Here is a 23,408-nt window from a genome sequence, read left to right on the forward strand (position 1 = left end):
AATTCTTGGACCGACTCTCTTCTCTGTATACATCAATGAGGTCGCTCTTGCTGCTGGTGAGTCCCTGATCCACCTCTACGCAGACGACACCATTCTGTATACTTCCGGCCCTTCTTTGGACACTGTGTTAACAACCCTCCAGGCAAGCTTCAATGCCATACAACTCTCCTTCCGTGGCCTCCAATTGCTCTTAAATACAAGTAAAACTAAATCCATGCTCTTCAACCGATCGCTACCTGCACCTACCCGCCTGTCCAACATCACTACTCTGGACGGCTCTGACTTAGAATACGTGGACAACTACAAATACTTAGGTGTCTGGTTAGACTGTAAACTCTCCTTCCAGACCCATATTAAACATCTCCAATCCAAAGTTAAATTTAGAATTGGCTTCCTATTTCGCAACAAAGCATCCTTCACTCATGCTGCCAAACATACCCTTGTAAAACTGACCATCCTACCAATCCTCGACTTTGGCGATGTCATTTACAAAATAGCCTCCAATACCCTACTCAACAAATTGGATGCAGTCTATCACAGTGCAATCCGTTTTGTCACCAAAGCCCCATATACTACCCACCATTGCGACCTGTACGCTCTCGTTGGCTGGCCCTCGCTTCATACTCGTCGCCAAACCCACTGGCTCCATGTCATCTACAAGACCCTGCTAGGTAAAGTCCCCCCTTATCTCAGCTCGCTGGTCACCATAGCATCTCCCACCTGTAGCACACGCTCCAGCAGGTATATCTCTCTGGTCACCCCCAAAACCAATTCTTTCTTTGGCCGCCTCTCCTTCCAGTTCTCTGCTGCCAGTGACTGGAACGAACTGCAAAAATCTCTGAAACTGGAAACACTTATCTCCCTCACTAGCTTTAAGCACCAACTGTCAGAGCATCTTACAGATTACTGCACCTGTACATAGCCCACCTATAATTTAGCCCAAACAACTACCTCTTTCCCAACTGTATTTAATTAATTTATTTATTTTGCTCCTTTGCACCCCATTATTTTTATGTCTACTTTGCACATTCTTCCATTGCAAAACTACCATTCCAGTGTTTTACTTGCTATATTGTATTTACTTTGCCACCATGGCCTTTTTTGCCTTTACCTCCCTTCTCACCTTATTTGCTCACATTGTATATAGACTTGTTTATACTGTATTATTGACTGTATGTTTGTTTTACTCCATGTGTAACTCTGTGTCGTTGTATCTGTCGAACTGCTTTGCTTTATCTTGGCCAGGTCGCAATTGTAAATGAGAACTTGTTCTCAACTTGCCTACCTGGTTAAATAAAGGTGAAATAAAAAAATTAAAAAAATAAAAAACTGAAAAATTGGGCGTGCAAAATTATTCAGCCCCTTTACTTTCAGTGCAGCAAACTCTCTCCAGAAGTTCAGTGAGGATCTCTGAATGATCCAATGTTGACCTAAATGACTAATGATGATAAATACAATCCACCTGTGTGTAATCAAGTCTCCGTATAAATGCACCTGCACTGTGATAGTCTCAGAGGTACGTTAAAAGCGCAGAGAGCATCATGAAGAACAAGGAACACACCAGGCAGGTCCGAGATACTGTTGTGAAGAAGTTTAAAGCCGGATTTGGATACCAAAAGATTTCCCAAGCTTTAAACATCCCAAGGAGCACTGTGCAAGCGATAATATTGAAATGGAAGGAGTATCAGACCACTGCAAATCTACCAAGACCTGGCCGTCCCTCTAAACTTTCAGCTCATACAAGGAGAAGACTGATCAGAGATGCAGCCAAGAGGCCCATGATCACTCTGGATGAATTGCAGAGATCTACAGCTGAGGTGGGAGATTCTGTCCATAGGACAACAATGGCAACACAGCTCATCACCCTGAACACAACATCCCCACTGTCAAACATGGTGGTGGCAGCATCATGGTTTGGGCCTGCTTTTCTTCAGCAGGGACAGGGAAGATGGTTCAAATTGATAGGAAGATGGATGGAGCCAAATACAGGACCATTCTGGAAGAAAACCTGATGGAGTCTGCAAAAGACCTGAGACTGGGATGGAGATTTGTCTTCCAACAAGACAATGATCCAAAACATAAAGCAAAATCTACAATGGAATGGTTCAAAAATAAACATATCCAGGTGTTAGAATGGCCAAGTCAAAGTCCAGACCTGAATCCAATCGAGAATCTGTGGAAAGAACTGAAAACTGCTGTTCACAAATGCTCTCCATCCAACTTCACTGAGCTCGAGCTGTTTTGCAAGGAGGAATGGGAAAAAATGTCAGTCTCTCGATATGCAAAACTGATAGAGACATACCCCAAGCGACTTACAGCTGTAATCGCAGCAAAAGGTGGCGCTACAAAATATTAACTTAAGGGGGCTGAATAATTATACACGCCCAATTTTTCAGTTTTTGATTTGTTAAAAAAGTTTGAAATATCCAATAAATGTCGTTCCACTTCATGATTGTGTCCCACTTGTTGTTGATTCTTCACAAAAAAATACACTTTTATATCTTTATGTTTGAAGCCTGAAATGTGGCAAAAGGTCGCAAAGTTCAAGGGGGCCGAATACTTTCGCAAGGCACTGTATATAAATATATAATATATACAACTTACAACTTATATATTCGTTTAAATAAATATAATTATAGATATTTTCCTTTGATGATCCCTTACTGATCTTTAACCCTACAGTGGCAAGAAAAAGTTTGTGAACCCTTTGGAATTATCTGGATTTCTGTATAAATTGGTCATAAAATTAGATCTGATCTTCCTCTAAGTCACAACAACAACAACAACAATAAACCAATAACACACAAATGATTGTATTTTTCTTGTCTATATTGAATACATAATTTCACAGTGTAGGTTGGAAAAAGTATGTTAACCCCTAGGCCAATGACTTCTCCAAAAGCTAATTGGAGTCAGGAGTGAGCTAACCTGGAGTACAATCATTGAGACGAGATACAAAAGTATACATAAAAGCCGTGATGTACATCAGTCCACGTAAGACAAATTGTCTATAAATGGAGAAAGTTCAGCACTGTTGCTCCTCTCCCTAGGAGTGGCCGTCCTGCAAAGATGACTGCAAGAGCACAGCGCAAAATTCTCAATGAGGTTGAGAAGAATCTTAGAGAGTCAGCTAAAGACTTACAGAAATCTCTCGAACATGCTAACATCTCTGTTGACGAGTCTACGATACGTTAAACACTAAACGAGAATGGTATTCATGGGAGGACCCCACGGAAGAAGCCACTGCTGTCCAATAAAACATTGCTGCGCGTCTGAAGTTCACGAAAGAGCATCTGGATGTTCCAGATGGTCAAATATTCTGTGGACAGATTAAACTAAAGTTGAGTTGTTTTGAAGGAACACACAACACTATGTGTGGAGAAAAAAGGCACAGCACACCAACATCAAAACCTCATCCCAACTGTAAAGTATGGTGAAGGGAGCATCATGGTTTGGACAGCTTGCTATCATCGACAGAAAAATAAATTCCCAAGTTTATCAAGACATTTTGCAGGAGAATGTAAGTATATTTGTCTGCTTATTGAAGCTCAACAGAAGTTGGGTGATGCAACATGACAACGACCCAAAACACAGAAGTAAATCTTCAACAGAATGGCTTCAACAGAAGAAAATACATCTTCCTGAACTGTCTCAGTCAGAGTCCTGACCTCAACCCGATTGAGATGCTGTGGCATGACCTCAAGAGAGGGGTTCACACCAGACATCCCAAGAATATTGCAGAACTGAAACATTTTTGTAAAGGGGAATAGTCCAAAATTCCTCCTGACCTTGGTGCAGGTCTGATCTGCAACTACAGAAAATGTTTGGTAGAGGTTATTGTTGCCAAAGGAGGGTCAACCTGTTATTAAATCCAAAGGCTCACATACTTTTTCCAACCTAAGTTACTAGCTATTTAGTCTGCTCAGGCACCAGCCGTTTTTTTTTAGCTTGGATAATACCTACCAGCCTCGGACTGTCTTTCTCCACTACAACGCCAGATTCCTGTCGTAAAACCTGGACCATTGATCATCACAGCTAGCTAGCTGCCACTGAGTGAACCAGCCCCGAAGCTAGCAAACAAAATTACAATACCTCTTTCACCATCTGGCCTGGTCCCTTCGTCGGCATGGTGCCCCGCCGTACCACCACAACTGGTCCGCAGACGTAATTCCAACAGCTGTGCCTTCAACCTGTTATGCTGGTGAATGAGGACCCAAAAGCGACTTAACGAAAACAGAGTCTTTATTCCAGTATATGACAAAAGTAATAATCCTGGAAAAATCAAGAAGAAAACAAAACAGGAAAAAACTTAAATCCACTCGTAGTAACGAGGACAGACTGGAGACTCGACCATTGACTGCAGGTTGCTTCGGGAAGGCACCGACCGTAGCAGACTAAGACACCTGCTCACACGCAGCATCTGAAGGAGACAAAACACGACAGGGCGAGACAAGGACACAGAACAGCGAACATCATACAAGGATCCGACAAGGACAGAAGCGGAAAACAAGGGGAGAAATAGGGGCTCAATCAGAGGGCAAAATAGGGGACAGGTGTGAAAAGAGTAAATGAGTGAGTTAGGAGAATGAGGAACAGCTGGGAGCAGGAACGGAACGATAGAGAGAAGAGAGAGAGGGAGGGGGAGAGAGAGGGATAGAAAAAGGGAACGAACCTAATAAGACCAGCAGGGGGAAACGAACAGAAGGGAAAGCACAAGGACAAGACAATATATGACAAAACATGACAGTACCCCCCCCCACTCACCGAGCGCCTCCTGGCGCACTCGAGGAGGAATCCTGGCGGCAACGGAGGAAATCATCAATCAGCGAACGGTCCAGCACGTCCCGAGATGGAACCCAACTCCTCTCCTCAGGACCGTAACCCTCCCAATCCACTAAGTACTGGTGACCACGTCCCCGAGAACGCATGTCCATGATCCTACGTACCTTGTAAATAGGTGCGCCCTCGACAAGGACGGGGGGGGGGGGAGGGAAGACGAACGGGGGCGCGAAGAAAGGGCTTGACACAGGAGACATGGAAGACAGGATGGACGCGACGAAGATGTCGCGGAAGAAGCAGTCGCACAGCGACAGGATTGACGACCTGGGAGACACGGAACGGACCAATGAACCGCGGAGTCAACTTACGAGAAGCTGTCGTAAGGGGAAGGTTACGAGTGGAAAGCCACACTCTCTGGCCGCGACAATACCTAGGACTCTTAATCCTACGTTTATTGGCGGCTCTCACAGTCTGCGCCCTGTAACGGCAAAGTGCCGACCTCACCCTCCTCCAGGTGCGCTCACAACGTTGGACAAACGCCTGAGCGGAGGGAACGCTGGACTCGGCGAGCTGGGACCAGAACAGAGGAGGCTGGTAACCCAGACTACTCTGAAACGGAGATAGCCCGGTAGCAGACGAAGGAAGCGAGTTGTGAGCGTATTCTGCCCAGGGGAGCTGTTCTGCCCAAGACGCAGGGTTTCTAAAAGAAAGGCTGCGTAATATGCGACCAATCGTCTGATTGGCCCTTTCTGCTTGACCGTTAGACTGGGGATGAAAACCGGAAGAGAGACTGACGGAAGCACCAATCAAACGACAGAACTCCCTCCAAAACTGTGACGTGAATTGCGGACCTCTGTCTGAAACGGCGTCTAACGGGAGGCCATGAATTCTGAACACATTCTCAATGATGATTTGTGCCGTCTCCTTAGCGGAAGGAAGCTTAGCGAGGGGAATGAAATGTGCCGCCTTAGAGAACCTATCGACAACCGTAAGAATCACAGTCTTCCCCGCAGACGAAGGCAGACCGGTAATGAAGTCTAAGGCGATGTGAGACCAGGGTCGAGAAGGAATGGAAAGCGGTCTGAGACGACCGGCAGGAGGAGAGTTACCTGACTTAGTCTGCGCGCAGTCCGAACAAGCAGCCACGAAACGGTGCGTGTCACGCTCCTGAGTAGGCCACCAAAACCGCTGGCGACTAGAAGCAAGTGTACCTCGAACGCCGGGATGGCCAGCTAACTTGGCAGAGTGAGCCCACTGAAGAACAGCCAGACGAGTAGAAACAGGAACGAAAAGAAGGTTACTAGGACAAGCGCGCGGCGACGCAGTGTGAGTGAGTGCTTGCTTAACCTGTCTCTCAATTCCCCAGTCAGTCAACCCGACAACACGCCCATAAGGAAGAATCCCCTCGGGATCGGTAGAAGCCACAGAAGAACTAAAGAGACGGGATAAGGCATCAGGCTTGGTGTTCTTATTACCCGGGCGATAAGAAATCACAAACTCGAAACGAGCGAAAAACAACGCTAACTGTCTGAGAGGAATGTCATGTTCGCGCCCAGGCTTCGTCCATAAAACAGCCCTCTGCCCCAGAGTCTATTAATGCACTGCAGGATGCTGCCGATCCGGTCCAGCGTAGATGGACCGGTAAAGTAGCATATGTACTTGACGGAGGGACCGTCTAGTAGCGCTTATCAGTCGCCCTCCGCTTTACTGGAGCTCCATACCCCCAGCTGCATGGGCTCAACACCTGAGTCAGTGGGGAAAGACGGTAGTGTCGGAGAGAGGGAGACACAGTTAAGCGAGCTCTCTTCTATGAAGCATCAATGCGAAGAAGGAGTTCAATCAAAGAACGAGAGAGAATCTCATCCTTAACTTTAGCGTGAGTCCCTTCAACGCCTGCCGAGTTACGAGCTTGACGTGCATTAAGTCGTTTGGCAGAACGGATGTACTCAAGGTTCTTATGGTCAGTCCAAACGACAAAAGGAACGGTCGCCCCCTCCAACCACTGTCGCCATTCGCCTAGGGCTAAGCGGATGGCGAGCAGTTCGCGGTTACCCACATCATAGTTGCGTTCCGATGGCGACAGGCGATGAGAAAAATAAGCGCAAGGATGGACCTTATCGTCAGACTGGAAGCGCTGGGATAGAATGGCTCCCACGCCCACCTCTGAAGCGTCAACCTCGACAATTAATTGTTTAGTGACGTCAGGAGTAACGAGGATAGGAGCGGACGTAAAACGCTTCTTGAGGAGATCAAAAGCTCCCTGGGCGGAACCGGACCACTTAAAGCACGTCTTGACAGAAGTAAGAGCTGTGAGAGGGGCAGCAACTTGACCGAAATTACGAATGAAACGCCGATAGAAATTAGCGAAACCTAGAAAGCGCTGCAACTCGACACGTGACCTTGTAGGCCTCCCATAAGGACGGGCCAATCACTGACAGCCTGGACCTTAGCGGGATCCATCTGAATGCCTTCAGCGGAAATAACAGAACCGAGAAATGTGACAGAGGAGACATGAAAGGCGCACTTCTCAGCCTTCACGTAGAGACAATTCTCTAAAAGGCGTTGGAGTACACGTCGAACGTGCTGAACATGAATCTCGAGTGACGGTGAAAAAATCAGGATATCGTCAAGGTAAACAAAAACAAAGATGTTCAGCATGTCTCTCAGTACATCATTAACTAATGCCTGAAAAACAGCTGGAGCATTAGCGAGACCAAACGGCAGAACCCGGTACTCAAAATGCCCTAACGGAGTGTTAAACGCCGTTTTCCACTCGTCCCCCTCTCTGATGCGCACGAGATGGTAAGCTTTACGAAGGTCCAACTTAGTAAAGAACCTGGCTCCCTGCAGAATCTCGAAGGCTGACTACATAAGGGGAAGCGGATAACGATTCTTAACCGTTATGTCATTCAGCCCTAAAGATGTTCAAAGTACATCATTAACTAATGCGATAATCCACGCAGGGGCGCAGAGTACGGTCCTTCTTCTTAACAAAAAAAACCCCCGCTCCGGCAGGAGAGGAAGAAGGCACTACGGTGCCGGCGTCAAGAGAAACAGACAAATAATCCTCGAGAGCCTTACGTTCAGGAGCCGACAGAGAGTATAGTCTACCCCGAGGGGGAGTGGTCCCCGGAAGGAGATCAATACTACAATCATACGACCGGTGAGGAGGAAGGGAGTTGGCTCTGGACCGACTGAAGACCGTGCGCAGAACATGATATTCCTCCGGCACTCCTGTCAAATCACCAGGTTCCTCCTGAGAAGAGGGGACAGAAGAAACAGGAGGGATAGCAGACATTAAACACTTCACATGACAAGAAACGTTCCAGGATAGGATAGAATTACTAGACCAATTAATAGAAGGATTATGACATACTAGCCAGGGATGACCCAAAACAACAGGAGTAAAAGGTGAACGAAAAATCAAAAAGGAAATGGTCTCACTGTGGTTACCAGATACTGTGAGGGTTAAAGGTAGTGTCTCATATCTGATACTGGGGAGAAGACTACCATCTAAGGCGAACATGGGCGTGGGCTTCCCTAACTGTCTGAGAGGAATGTCATGTTTCCGAGCCCATGCTTCGTCCATAAAACAACCCTCAGCCCCAGAGTCTATCAAGGCACTGCATGAAGCAGCCGAACCGGTCCAGCGTAGATGGACCGACATGGTAGTACAGGATCTTGATGGAGAGACCTGAGTAGTAGCGCTCACCAGTAGCCCTCCGCTTACTGATGAGCTCTGGCTTTTACTGGACATGAATTGACAAAATGTCCAGCAGAACCGCAATAGAGGCAAAGGCGGTTGGTGATCCTCCGTTCCCTCTCCTTAGTCGAGATGCGAATACCTCCCAGCTGCATGGGCTCAGTCTCTGAAGGAGATGGTTGCGATGCGGAGAGGGGGAACACCGTTAACGCGAGCTCTCTTCCACGAGCTCGGTGACGAAGATCTACCCGTCGTTCTATGCGGATGGCGAGTGCAATCAAAGAGTCCACACTGGAAGGAACCTCCCGGGAGAGAATCTCATCCTTAACCTCAGCGTGGAGTCCCTCCAGAAAACGAGCGAGCAGCGCCGGCTCGTTCCAGTCACTAGAGGCAGCAAGAGTGCGAAACTCTATAGAGTAATCCGTTATGGATCGATCACCTTGACATAGGGAAGCCAAGGCCCTAGAAGCCTCCCTACCAAAAACTGAACGATCAAAAACCCGTATCATCTCCTCTTTAAAGTTCAGATAATTGTTAGAACACTCAGCCCTTGCCTCCCAGATAGCTGTGCACCACTCTCGAGCCCGACCAGTAAGGAGTGAAATGACGTAAGCAATCCGAGCTCTCTCTCTTGAGTATGTGTTGGGTTGGAGAGAGAACACAATATCACACTGGGTGAGAAAGGAACGGCACTCAGTGGGCTGCCCAGAATAACATGGTGGGTTATTAACCCTAGGTTCCGGAGACTCGGAAGACCAGGAAGTAGCTGGTGGCACGAGACGAAGACTCTGAAACTGTCCTGAGAGGTCGGAAACCTGAGCGGCCAGGGTCTCAACGGCATGACGAGCAGCAGACAATTCCTGCTCGTGTCTGCCGAGCATAGCTCCCTGGATCTCGACGGCAGTGTTACAAGAATCCGTAGTCGCTGGGTCCATTCTTGGTCGGATCCTTCTGTTATGCTGGTGAATGAGGACCCAAAAGCGACTTAACGAAAACAGAGTCTTTATTCCAGTATATGACAAAAGTAATAATCCTGGAAAAATCAAGAAGAAAACAAAACAGGAAAAAACTTAAATCCACTCGTAGTAACGAGGACAGACTGGAGACTCGACCAATGACTGCAGGTTGCTTCGGGACGGCACCGACCGTAGCAGACTAAGACACCTGCTCACACGCAGCATCTGAAGGAGACAAAACACGACAGGGCGAGACAAGGACACAGAACAGCGAACATCATACAAGGATCCGACAAGGACAGAAGCGGAAAACAAGGGGAGAAATAGGGGCTCAATCAGAGGGCAAAATAGGGGACAGGTGTGAAAAGAGTAAATGAGTGAGTTAGGAGAATGAGGAACAGCTGGGAGCAGGAACGGAACGATAGAGAGAAGAGAGAGAGGGAGGGGGAGAGAGAGGGATAGAAAAAGGGAACGAACCTAATAAGACCAGCAGGGGGAAACGAACAGAAGGGAAAGCACAAGGACAAGACAATATATGACAAAACATGACACAACCAGACTTTGCTGGACAACGGAGCAGACACTTCTACTTACCCCGGACTGCTCACTTTAAACGCTGTGTCTCTCGCGTGCTAGCGTAGCAACGACTACTCCGCGGCTTCCCTGTTCCAACTATTGCTGTACACTGGACCCTATGAACACTTGGCTACATAGCTGATGCCTGCTGGACTGTTCATTTATCACAGTACTCCACTTTGTTTACCTTTGTTTATCTGTCGGCCCTAGCCCCGAACTCAGGCCCTGTATGTAGTTAACTGACCCTCTCTGCCCATTCATCGCCATTTTATCTGTTGTTGTTGTCTTAGCTAATTAGCTGTTGTCTTACCCGTTGTTGACTTAGCTAGCTCTCCCAATCAACACCTGTGATTGCTTTATGCCTCGCTTTATGTCTCTCTCAAATGTCAATATGCTTTGTATACGGTTGTTTAGGATAATTATCATTGTTTTAGTTTATTGCGGAGCCCCTAGTCACACTGTACATGCCTCCTTTGTCCCACTGCCCACACATGCGGTGACCTCATCCTGTACAATCAGCATGTCCAGAGATGCAACCTCTCTTATGATCACTCAGTGCCTGGGCTTACCTACACTGTACCTGCACCCCACCATACCCCTGCACCCCACCATACCCCACCATACCCCTGTACCCCAAATACACCTCTGCTGTTTTCAATCAAGATCTCAGAGATCACTGCCTCATTGCCTGCCTCCGCTATGGGTCCACGGTTAAACGACCACCCCTCATCACTGTCAAAAGCTCCCTAAATCTAATCGACCTGGCCCAGGTATCCTGGAAGGATATTGACCTCATCCCGTCAGTCGAGGATGCCTGGTCGTTCTTTAAAAGTCATTTCAACACCATTTTAAATAAGCATGCCACTTTCAAAAAATGAAGAACTAAGAACAGATATAGCCCTTGGTTCACTCCAGACCTGACTGCCCTTGACCAGCACAAAAACATACTGTGGCGGTCTGCAATAGCATCGAATAGTCCCCACGATATGCAACTGTTCAGGGAAGTCAGGAACCAATACACACAGTCAGTCAGGAAAGCTAAGGCTAGCTTTTTCAAACATAAATGTTTTCAAACAGAAATCCTGTTGCTCTAACTCCAAAAAGTTTTAGGACACTGTAAAGTCCATGGAGAACAAGAGCACCTCCTCCCAGCTGCCAACTGCATTGAGGCTAGGCGACACGGTCACCACCGATAAATCCATGATAATCAAACATTTCAAAAAGCATTTCTCTACGGCTGGCCATGCTTTCCTCCTGGCTACCCCAACCCCAGCCAACAGCTCCGCACCCTTCGCAGCTATTTGTCCGAGCCTCCCCATCTTCTCCTTCACCCAAATCCAGATCCCAGATGTTCTGAAAGAGCTGCAAGACCTGGACCTGTACAAATCAGTTGGGCAAGACAATCTGGACCCTCTCTTTCTAAAATTATCTGCCGCCATTGTTGCAACCCCTATTACCAGTCTGTTCAACCTGTCTTTCGTTTTGTCCGAGATCCCTAAAGATTGGAAAGCTGCCGCGGTCATCCCCCTCTTCAAAGTGGGTGACACTCTAGACCCAAACTGTTACAGACCTATATCCATCCTGCCCTGCCTTTCTAAAGTCTTTGAAAGCTAAGTTAATAAACAGATCACTGGCCAGTTCGAATCCCACCGTACCTTCTCCGCTGTGCAAGCCGGTTTCCGAGCTGGTCATGGGTGCACCTCAGCCACTCTCAAGGTACTAAACGATATCATAACTGCCATCGATAAAAGACAGTACTGTGCAGCCGTCTTCGTCAACCTGGCAAAGCCTTTCGACTCTGTCAATCACAGTATTCTTATCGGCAGACTCAATAGATTTGATTTGAATAGCCTTGGTTTCTCAAATAACTGCCTCGTCTGGTTCACCAACTACTTGGCAGACAGAGTTCAGTGTGTAAAATCGGAGGAACTGTTGTCCGGAACTCTGGCAGTCTCTATGGGGGTGCCACAGGGTTCAATTCTCGGGCTGACTCTTTTCTCTGTATATATCAACGATGTCGCTCTTGCTGCGGGTGATTCCCTGATCCACCTATACGCAGACAACACCATTCTGTATACATCTGGCCCTTCTTTGGACACTGTGTTAACTAACCTCCAAACGAGCTTCAATGCTATACAACACTCCTTCTGTGGCCTCCAACTGCTCTTAAACGCTAGCAAAACCAAATGCATGCTTTTCAGCCATTCGCTGCCCGCACCTGCCCGCCCAACTAGCATCACTACTCTGGATGGTTCTGACCTAGAATACGTGGACAGCTACAAATACCTAGGTGTCTGGCTAGACTGTAAACTCTCCTTCCAGGCTCATATCAAACATCTCCAATCCAAAATCAAATCTAGAATCGGCTTTCTATTTCGCAACAAAGCCTCCTTCACTCATGCCGCCAAACTTATCCTAGTAAAACTGACTATCCTACGGATCCTCTACTTCGGCGACGTCATCTACAAAATAGCTTCCAATACTCTACTCAGCAAATTGGATATAGTCTATCACAGTGCCATCCGTTTTGTTACCAAAGAGCCTTATACCACCCACCACTGCGAACTGTATGCTGTAGTCGGCTGGCCCTCGCTACATATTCGTCCCTAGACCCACTGGCTCCAGGTCATCTATAAGTTTATGCTTTATCTCAGCTCACTGGTCCCGATAACAACACCCAGCCGTAGCACGCGCTCCAGCAGGTGTATCTCACTGATCATCCCTAAAGCCAACATCTCCTTTGGCCGCCTTTCCTTCCAGTTCCCTGCTGCCAGTGACTGGAACGAATTGCAAAAATCACTGAAGCTGGAGACGTACATTTCCCTCACTATCTTTAAACATCAGCTATCTGAGCAGCTAACCGATCGCTGCAGCTGTACATTTAAAAAACAAAAAAATGTTGTTTTTTTTGCCAGAGGACCGGACAACAGGCCCTCCGATTTTACACACGGAAGTCTGTCTGCGAAGTAGTTGGTGAACCAGTGTTAATCTGCTAAATTGTAATTACTTTGCTACTATGGCCTATTTATTGCCTTACCTCCTCATGCCATTTACACACACTGTATATAGACTTTCTTACATTCACCTGCACTGTGAATGTTTACACGGTGTGTTCAATAAAGACATGAACAATTATAATTGTTTGTGTGTTATTAGTTTAAGCAGACTGTCTATTGTTGTGACTCAGATGAAGATCAGATCAAATGTTATGACCAATTTATGCAGAAATCCAGGTAATTCTAAAGGGTTCATAAACTTCTTCTTGCCAGTGTGTATATACACTACCATTTAAAAGTTTGTGGTCACTTAGAAATGTCCTTGTTTTTTAAATAAAAGCAATTTTTTGTCCATTAAAATAACATAAAATTGATAAAAAATACAGTTTAGACATTGTTAATGTTGTAAATGACTATTGTAGGTGGAAATGGCTGATTTTTAATGGAATATCTACATAGGCGTACTGAGGCCCATTATCAGCAACCACCTCTCCTGTGTTCCAATGGCACGTTGTGTTAGCTAATCCAATTTTATCATTTTAAAAGGCTAATTGATCATTAGAAAACCCTTTTGCAATTATGTTAGCACAGCTGAAAACTGTTGGTCTGATTAAAGAAGCAATAAAACTGGCTTTCCTTAGACTAGTTGAGTATCTGGAGCATCAGCATTTGTGGGTTTGATTACAGGCTCAAAATGGCCAGAAACAAAGAACTTTCTTCTGAAACTCGTCAGTCTATTCTTGTTCTGAGAAATGAAGGCTATTCCATGCAAGAAATTGCCAAGAAACTGGAGATCTTGTACAATGCTGTGTACCACTCCCTTCACAGAACAGCGCAAACTGGCCCTAACCAGAATAGAAATATGAGTGGGAGGCCCCGGTGCACATCTGCGCAAGAAGACAAGTACATTAGAGTGTCTAGTTTGAGAAACATATGCCTCACAAGTCCTCAACTGGCAGCTTCATTAAATAGTACCCGCAAAACACCAGTGTCAAGGTCAACAGTGAAGAGGCTCCCCCGGGATGCTGGCGTTCTAGACAGAGTTCTTCTGTCCAGTGTATGTGTTTTTTCCCCATCTTAATCTTTTATTTTTATTGGCCAGTCTGAGATATTACTTTTTCTTTGCACTCTGCCTCGAAGGCCAGCATCCTGGAGTTGCCTCTTCCATGTTGACGTTAAGACTGGTATTGGCCTGGTACCTGTTCAACTTTTTGGAGGCTGGATTTTACAGTCATAAAGTCCATTAAAATTCTCTCAAGGGCATATCCTAAAATGATAGTTGGTGACATTATTGTTTAACAGATCTAATGCTTAGCTGAGATCCGGAATGGGCCAACATGGGCACTTGTGGCCTTATAGGGTTGAATGTCCTGCTTTACACTAGTAGTCTACTAAAATCAAATCAAAGTTTATTTGTCAAATGCGCTGAATACAAAAGGTGTGGACCTTACCATGAAATGCTTACGTACAAGCCTAAAACCCCAAACAGCAAGCAATGCAGGTGTAGAAGCACGGTGGCTAGGAAAAACTCCCTAGAAATTCCAAAACCTAGGAAGAAACCTAGAGAGGAACCAGGCTATGAGGGTTGGCCAGTCCTCTTCTGGCCGTGCCGGGTGGAGATTTTAACAGAACATGGCCAAGATGTTCAAATGTTCATAATTGACCAGCATGGTCAAATAATAATAATCACAGTAGTTGTCGAGGGTGCAGCAATTCAGCACCTCAGGAGTAAATGTCAGTTGGCTTTTCATAGCCGATTATTAAGAGTATCTCTACCACTCCTCCTGTCTCTAGAGAATTGAAAACAGCAGGTCTGGGACAGGTAGCACGTCCGGTGAACAGGTCAGGGTTCCATAGCCGCAGGCAGAACAGTTGAAACTGGAGCAGCAGCACAGCCAGATGGACTGGGGACAGCAAGGAGTCATAGGTAGTCCTGAGGCATGGTCCTAGGGCTCTGGTCCTCCGAGAGAAAGAAAGAGAGAAAGAGAGAATTAGAGAGAGCATACTTATTTCACACAGGACACCGGATAAGACAGGAGAAGTACTCCAGATATAACAGACTGACCCTAGCCCCCCGACACATAACCTACTGCAGCATAAATACTGGAGGCTAAGACAGGAGGGGTCAGGAGACACTGTGGCCCCATCCGATGACACCCCCGGACAGGGCCAAACAGGCAGGATATAACCCCACCCACTTTGCCAAAGCACAGCCCCCACACCACTGTCCAATGACGTATTAAGACACTCTATGTTGGTGTTTCCTTTATTCTGGCACTTACCTGTACATTACTATAGCAGGTTGTCCTGTCATTACTTAAAAGAGCTGTTGGCTAATCATCTGTGTTGGTATTTTAGCTCTGAGTTAAGTCCGTAATGAATAGTATAATTACAACAGTTCCTATGCTATTACAATATTCTGTAGATCCTCGAGTACAACATTACTCTAACATTCATTCTGGTTTTAGCTTTCATTATCTGTTCAACCTTCTCCAGCACACTCCTGCTGAGCTCTTGGTATTGGTAGCCTAACTAGCTTGTTCAAATGATCTGTGATCTCATTCTCTCTTCTAACTAACTTGCCTTGTGTCTTTGCAGTATTTGATTCTTGAGCACAGCATTTTAATGCCAATCCTTAAGAACCTCCCGGGGAGGATCAAGAGTAACCATGGGAATGGTGAGCTCATCCTGCCCAGGTTAAACTTGGACCTGAACCCCTTTGAGGAGGTGGACCTTGAGGAGGAGAGGAACGAGGGTGAGCCCCCCAATTTGGGGGTATGCGGGGGAAAAATCTTCCAGAGCAGGTCGTCACATGATGGGGAAGAGGAGGAGAATGAGGTGAACGCGGAGAGGCATGGCCCTGAGGTGCCTAAAGGAGGAGGGGGGAGGCCCCTGAGGGGAACCCTTGAGCGGCTGTGCGGCTCGTCGCCCCTGAAGACCCTGGGGAAGCTGGGGAAGGGGCTGCGTATGTCGGGGTGCAGCGTATGGGGGACATTCCCGTCCCAGCGATGCCCCACAGACCCCCACTCACCCCAGCCTGAGAAAGAGAAGAGGAAGGGCCTACGCAGGAGCTCAGAGGAGATCATGACCCTGCTCCGGTAACGGGGAGGGAGGGTTGCTGTTCTAGGATCAGTTACGCCTTTTAGATCACAATGAAGATTGCATGGACAGGGAGGACCTGATCCTAGATCAGCATTCCCACTCTGAGATGCTTTATGAATACGGGCTCAGAGACACAGATTAACATACATGTAATGTCTATATATAATATGACTCAGTAACTATTTTCATTCGTAATGTCTCGACCAAAGAGCTTTCGTTGTGGTCCATTAATTACTGATTTTCCTGTTACCTGGTAGGACTGAGACCCCCTATCAAGCTGTAACAAAATGACGGAAATACTCACAGCATATAGCATAATCATTTGCTATTTGGTTATGTAATATAAAAATGTTCCATGAGTTACTATGTTTATGATCAGAACTGCTTTGTTTGCTAATACTATGTTGTGTACCTAAGCACTATTTATAAACAGTTTTCACTTTGACACCAGGGAAAGCCACAATCACCTCTCAAGCATTTAAATGCCTGCTTATTTATAGCATATGAAGCCTAGTCTAGATGTGGCGGTCACACGTTAACATTGAACACTTGGTAATAATTATGTATCCCATTCCATTTCTATTTTAGATGGTACCTTTATTTCCACACAATATTTCAGACTCTGTAAATCCACACATAGCCATTCTTGCCTTTCAAAGTCATACTGTGGCATAATATATTTCCTCTCCTAATGGTTCTCTTCTGCTTGTAGATTTGCAGGGCGGAGGAAGCAGACGCAACGCAGAGAGAGCCTGCCCTGTGGTAACCTGAGCGCCGACAGCGAGGCTGAGTCCTGCCGCCGGCCCTCCTTCCTCAGGATGGTCAACCTTGGCAAGCTGAAGAGGGAGTCCCTGTCGGACCACAACTCCCAGGAGGATGAGGAGGAGCTGGAGGAGGAGCCACTAGTGGTCAAACCCAGGGAACCTCTCTCAGGTATACATGGCGCTCCAAAACAAACCAATCAGGAGGGGAGATATGGTATGTTTCCTGCAGGGCCAACCAATCACAGATGACCTAATCGAAATATCTGAATCATGGAAGGGTCAGTGCAGGTTACTTCTGTCTGTGGCATGAGCACCTTAGACCTCCTACAGGCAGTGTTTGTAAGTTTCAGTGTTTACTTTACGAGTCAGGAACTTCCTGGTCAGGTCCTGCAGTATTTCCTCCTCCAATCCCATGCTGGTTTCTGATGAGCTGTGTGCGGTCCCCGGACCCCCTGAGTCATCAGGTTCAATCAGCACCAGACTATGAAAGCCGGAAATGACTGACTTCCTCCCACTGCAGATTCCTTTAGATAGAACTTCATCCAGAGCTACTGTTCGGCAGAGCTCAATAGGGACCAAAACAGACAAGGGACAATCAAAGGACAGTGTAGTACATTGCGTGTTCACAACAATCCAAAATGCCAGGTCAAGAGATTTATATTTTTTTCTGGATCCCCATTACTCTTCCTGGGGTCCAGCAAAATTAAGGCAGTTATACAATTTTTAAAACATTACAATACATTCGCAGATTTCACAACACACTGTGCCCTCAGGCCCCTACTCCACGACATATCTACAATACAGAATCCATGTGTACATGTATGTATAGTGCGTATGTTATCATGTGTGTGTATGTGTATGCATGTGTCTGTGCCTATGTTTATGTTGCTTCACAATCCCTGCTGTTCCATATGGTGTAATAGGAGTGGCAATATCGTCCGCTATTATCCTCAGTCATTTTCCATTCAAGTTGTCAGACCCCGGAGGCTTGTCATTTTTGATAGACAACAATAATTTTATCACCTCTTCCAAACTCATATTACAGAACTCAAAATTATAATGCTTGTCTTTCATAATTTGGTCAGCTATATTTGGATGTGTAGTGTCAGCATTTGTTGCTGGCATGTCATGCCTAAGTGGCGGCAGGGTAGCCTAGTGGCTAGAGCGTTGGACTAGTAACCAGAAAGTTGCAAGTTCAAACCCCCAAGGTGCAAATCTGTTGTTCTGCCCCTGAACAGGCAGTTAACCCACTGTTCCTAGGCTGTCATTGAAAATAAGAATTTGTTCTTAACTGACTTGCCTGGTTAAAAAAATCTATATAGATTTTTTAAAGTCTGCCAATCTTGCCAATAAAAAACTATTCAAGTAGTTGGCATTGTCAGTCGGTTTTGTGATGAATGAGCCATCTGATTCAAGAATGATGGAGCTGAGTTTGCCTTTTTAGCCAAAATGTAATTTAAGGTGCACCAATGCTTTTTACTATCGCTCTTTATGTTGTCTTTGTTCCATAGTGTAGTTTTTATTCTTTTTTATTCAGTTTAGGTCACATGATTTCTCATTTTGCAATATTTTTGCCAATCGGTTGTGCAGCCAGACTTATTTACCATTCATTTTGCCTCATCCCTCTTAACCAAAACACTTTTAAATGACTCCTCAATCCACTGGGATATATCCATTTTTACAGTAATTTTCCTTGGGGGAATGCTTATTAGTAAGTGGAATAAGCTATTTCATAAATGTGTCAAGTGCAGCGTCTGTTTGCTCCTCATTACACACCACGGACCACCATATATGATTTACATCAACAACATATGAATCACTACAAAACTTATTGTATGACCTCTTATACACTATATTAGGCCCAGTCTTTGGAACTTTGGTTTTCCTAGATATGGCTACTATACTGTGATCACTACATCCGATGTATCCAGATACTGCTTTCAAGCTAATTTCTGCAGCATTAGTAAAGATGTGATCAATACATGTTGAGGATTTCATTCCTGTGCTGTTTGTAACTACCCTGGTCGATTGACTGATAACCTGAACCAGGTTACAGGGACTGATTACAGTTTTGAAGATTTTTCATGAGTGGGCAGCTTGGTGAAAGCCAGTCAATATTTAAATCACCCAGAAAATATACCTCTCTTTTGATATCACATACATTATCAAGCATTTCACACGTGCTATCCAGATACACCTCTACCATTGACATTTCTGTCTTGTCTGTAAATGTTATAACCTTGTATTGCTACCACTGTATCATCAAAAGTATTATCTAAGTGAGTTTCATAGATAGTCAGAATATGAATGTCATCTGCTACTAGCAAATGATTGATTTCATGAAACTTGTTTCTTAATAATATAATATAATAATAATATAATAATAATAATATAATATATAATAATAATATATGCCATTTAGCGGACACTTTTATCCAAAGCGACTTACAGTCATGTGTGCATACATTCTACGTATGGGTGGTCCCGGGAATCGAACCCACTACCCTGGCGTTACAAGCGCCATGCTCTACCAACTGAGCTACAGAAGGACCAGAAGCTACATATGTTAACGTGGTCTATTTTGAGCACTTTTCTTTTGGGATGCTTACTTGTTTGTGTTGCTTTACTGGGAAGCTTGGAAGAAATAGATATGCTCATGTTATGAGGTTAGTGCAGGTTGAGCTGCACCCAGTGGACTTCCTGCTAGAGCACACCACCTCAGTGCTAACAGTATAAATCTGGTTCATAGGCACATGCTTACTGCATACAATAGCTGTAGGATCAGCAGAGGCATTCAGGGAAGTTAGAGGGACATAAATTAGGTTACTTACATTGTGTCTACCAACACCCCGGTATAATGTACATTTGCTGGGCTTGGATCATTTATATACTCAATATCACACATATCAGCACCCTTCAATATGTCAATGTTGATATTTCACACAGAATATAGCCTGATGAAAACATGTACTTTTTCTCTTCACTTACCCCACCCGTTCCTACCCATACATTAATACTCTGTACAAACCAATAGACTAAACAGTATGACATTGACTCCTAACTCTCTCCTTCCCTCAGTACTGGAGATCCTACAGCTGGTCAACCAGAGGGACCTCCTCCTGGCAGACACACACATCCAGGAGCTGGAGCGTGAGTGCGAACTGATGGCCCTCCTGCCCCACCCCCCCACACCCTCATTCACGCCTCCTGGAGTGAACCCTCTCGGGTCCTTCGATGACCCCTCCAGCCCCAATGTGTCAAGAGACGCCAGCCGTCGCAAGGCCAAGGATGTGGAGTTGCTGTACGAGGCCCTGCAGAAGGAGATGTGGGACGTGGTGAGGGAGTCACTCCGACAGCCAACGGCCGGGCCCAACCTGGGACTGGTGGTGCTGGTCATCCAGCAGGAGGAGCAGGCCGACACCGCCCAGGCACAGAAAGAGGAGACCCAGCCCCTGAGGGAGGGCCTCCAGCCCCATCCTAGCCAGCGGCCCCGTCAGCTCAAGCTTAAATGGCGGCAGGCAGTGGGGGAGGCGTCTGACTGGAGCCTGCCCCAGCAGGTGAGAACTCCGGCAGGGCAGCTAGCCTCGTACCTGGAGAGGCTGAGGGGCCGCATGGTGGACGACCTGGACGCGGCGCGGAGGAACGTTGTGTCGGTCTACCCGGAGGAGTTCCAGGCCTTCCAGGTGTACGTGCAGAGCTACCACCGGGCAGTGGCCCGACGCCTGAACATCATCACCAGCTCCCAGCTGCAGATCACTGATGTCTACTCCCTGCTGGACTGGTTCTATAACATCTACAACAGGTCAGTGTCAGAACTCATAACATAACAACGTTAAGAAAATCTATGACATGTACAACAGGTTAGACGTATACACTTTTAGAAAACAAGGTACTACCTAGAACCATAAAAGGTTATTCAATTGTCCACATAGGAAAACCCTCTGAAAATAACATAACTGTTTTTGGTTCCAAGTGGAACCCTTTTTACTAACTCAAGGTTCTACCTGAAACCGTTTCACCTCTAAAAGGTTATTTGTATAACCTTTTTCACAAACAACGGGTTCTACTTGGAACAAAAAAGGGTTCTCCTATGGGAACAAACAAAGAAACCTTTTTATTTTATGAGAGTTAGTAAGTTCATGTACGTGTATATGAACATATAGATCTTTACAGGTATTCAAACTGAGACTTGATTGAATAGTGACAGACAGTAGCACTTCCTCCCTTTTCCACTGGTCTTTTTAAGGGATGTCCTGGGCACCGTTGGCATGAAAACCCCCATTAACTACTCCCCACTGGAACCCCTACTGCACCAAGATACAGTGGACCGACTGGAACAGGACTGCCTGAATACAGTCAGGGTAAAATCACACTTCCTTTAATACTGAACACTGTCAGGTGAAAACTTGCCCACTGACAGAGGTAATGTTTCTGGCACTAATCTAATGGTAGTGGAACTGCCCATGCTTGGATAGACAATGGACTTCATGGTTGTGTGGGTTCTGTTGTTTATCTCAGGAGAAGGTGACCACAGAGCTCACTCAGGTTCTGGACGAGGAGGAGAGGCGGTGGGCCCAAATGCTGCACATAGAGGAGTACCAATCCAATCTGGCCCGCTCCATCATCCAGGTCTGTCACACTGTCACTCAGGGACACTACCGTACAGGTCACTATTACCATGGCAGTCTGTTGACATTGTGGCAAAGAACTCTAAGACATTTGTAAATATTTTATGCATATTCAGGAATGACCTATTTTGGCTGGTTGGATTTTGAAGTTCCTACCCTTATTAGTGTGTATGTGTGTGGCTGTAACAGAGACTGACGGTGGACCTAGACAGATCCACAGCTGTAAGCTCGTTTCTGGGGGCCAGGGTGGCCCGCTGCAGTCTTAATGGGCTGTCTGACTTCCTGTACAGGTGACGAGAAGATGTACTTATAGAGACATGGACAATGAGTATATTCAATCAATAACCTGTATGTAAATCAATATATATGGATTTGATTTCACGATTTTACTGTGTGTCCAGTTTCCAGAGGAAAGTGGAGATGTTCCATGAGACCCAGGCTGAGTTTGGGGACCGCGGTGATGGATACATCTCCAGGACCATCGCTCTGGTCAACTGTTGTCCTCCTCTAAGGTGAATACCCAGACAGAGAAGTCATCTCTTGTGGCAACTGTGTTGACTGATGCTCCATTCAAATGCTCATCGAAAACGTATATTTTCAAGTTGGTGAAGTCGTAAATGCGACAAGAGAGCATTCAAGTGCATAGACAAATAAGTTAGCTAGATAATCCAGCCCGATAGATAAACTTGCTAACATTGGGAATAATAAATTAACTATCTTGCTAAAGTCAGAAATATGATAATTCCGAGACCAACAGTGTTTGCATTCCAATTTTTGTGTAGGTCCTTTGTACAGCGCTGCAGGCAGTGTGACCCACAGGGCAGTGAGGAGTCCACACAGAGAGCTAACTCCTCCCTCAATAGGATCATTAACCAATCAGTGAGGGTTCTGACGGAAAAACTATTTGAGCACATCAGGGTGAGGCAATGTGTTTTTTTCTTTTGTTAGGGCGATAAAACTTCCTCAATACACAACTCACCAATTCCACACTTATTCATGACTGATCAAATACAAACAAACATGCTCTAACGTTAGCACAAATGTTTTGATATAGGAGAAGCTCTTCATCAACTTCATGTGAATGAAAGCTGTGTATTTCTATTCCAGCCGTTCTGTGACAAGCTGGTGAAGAGAAAGTGGCTAAACAACACTGAGGCATTTGAGGCCATCGAAGCAAGTATCAAGCAACACTTTAAGAAGTTCAGAAGAATGGACTGCCCACCTTATCAGGTATCCACCAATGACCACATACCTGACACGATAACATGTTGTGCGAAATAAATAAAATAATAAATATTTGCCCTTTCTATCCCAATATTTTTTGTTTATCAACACTTATATTGCAATTGACTGACTGAATGATTGACTGGTTGATTATTTGATTGACAGATACTGGTGGGGGAGGTACACAGGCGGATCCTGGTGGAGTATGTGCGTGCGATCATGCGAGGACGGGTCATCTGCACATCATCGAAGATGAGAAAGAGGATGGCGTTCCGACTTCAGGACGAGGCCAAACAGCTCAAAGGACTTTTCAAAGACCTGGTCAGTCATCCCTCTGATTTATGGTCATAATGACCACAAATGTACACTTATTAATATAACTACTGTTCCCAAAGGGAGGGAACAAGGTACAACATACTATGGGGAGTCAACGACCAATCCTATTCACCTGAAAACTGAACTCCTACCATATTGGCCAATGGATGCCACGCCCGCCCTTGGAAGCCCTGCCTTTCTGGCTATATTACCAGGGCTCGCATTCATTTCCTCAATTTGGTGCCACTCTTCATCGAGCTCAAATCCCCTGACGGCACAGGGCGATAATATGTTATACTTTGTTCCCTCCTTCAGCGAACAATAGTTTTATTCATAACTTTATGTTCCCATTCAGTCAGTCACTT

At 45.7% G+C, this 23,408-nt stretch overlaps 1 protein-coding gene across 1 annotated transcript in view; it reads left to right on the forward strand.

The window, feature by feature from the left end:
- Positions 1-23,408, forward strand: part of exoc3l2a (exocyst complex component 3-like 2a) — a 50,852-nt gene that overhangs the window by 6,427 nt on the left and 21,017 nt on the right. Inside the window, exons 2-11 of the mRNA XM_046307037.1 lie at positions 15,609-16,108; positions 16,825-17,045; positions 19,955-20,678; positions 21,123-21,237; positions 21,395-21,505; positions 21,694-21,794; positions 21,906-22,016; positions 22,287-22,422; positions 22,612-22,734; positions 22,894-23,049. Of these exons, the coding sequence (XP_046162993.1) occupies positions 15,636-16,108; positions 16,825-17,045; positions 19,955-20,678; positions 21,123-21,237; positions 21,395-21,505; positions 21,694-21,794; positions 21,906-22,016; positions 22,287-22,422; positions 22,612-22,734; positions 22,894-23,049 (2,271 nt within the window). The 5' untranslated portion in view covers positions 15,609-15,635. The remainder of the gene's footprint in view (positions 1-15,608; positions 16,109-16,824; positions 17,046-19,954; positions 20,679-21,122; positions 21,238-21,394; positions 21,506-21,693; positions 21,795-21,905; positions 22,017-22,286; positions 22,423-22,611; positions 22,735-22,893; positions 23,050-23,408) is intronic.

This window comes from Oncorhynchus gorbuscha, linkage group LG16 (genome assembly GCF_021184085.1).
Source record: "Oncorhynchus gorbuscha isolate QuinsamMale2020 ecotype Even-year linkage group LG16, OgorEven_v1.0, whole genome shotgun sequence".
In the NCBI taxonomy this organism is placed as follows: domain Eukaryota; kingdom Metazoa; phylum Chordata; class Actinopteri; order Salmoniformes; family Salmonidae; genus Oncorhynchus; species Oncorhynchus gorbuscha.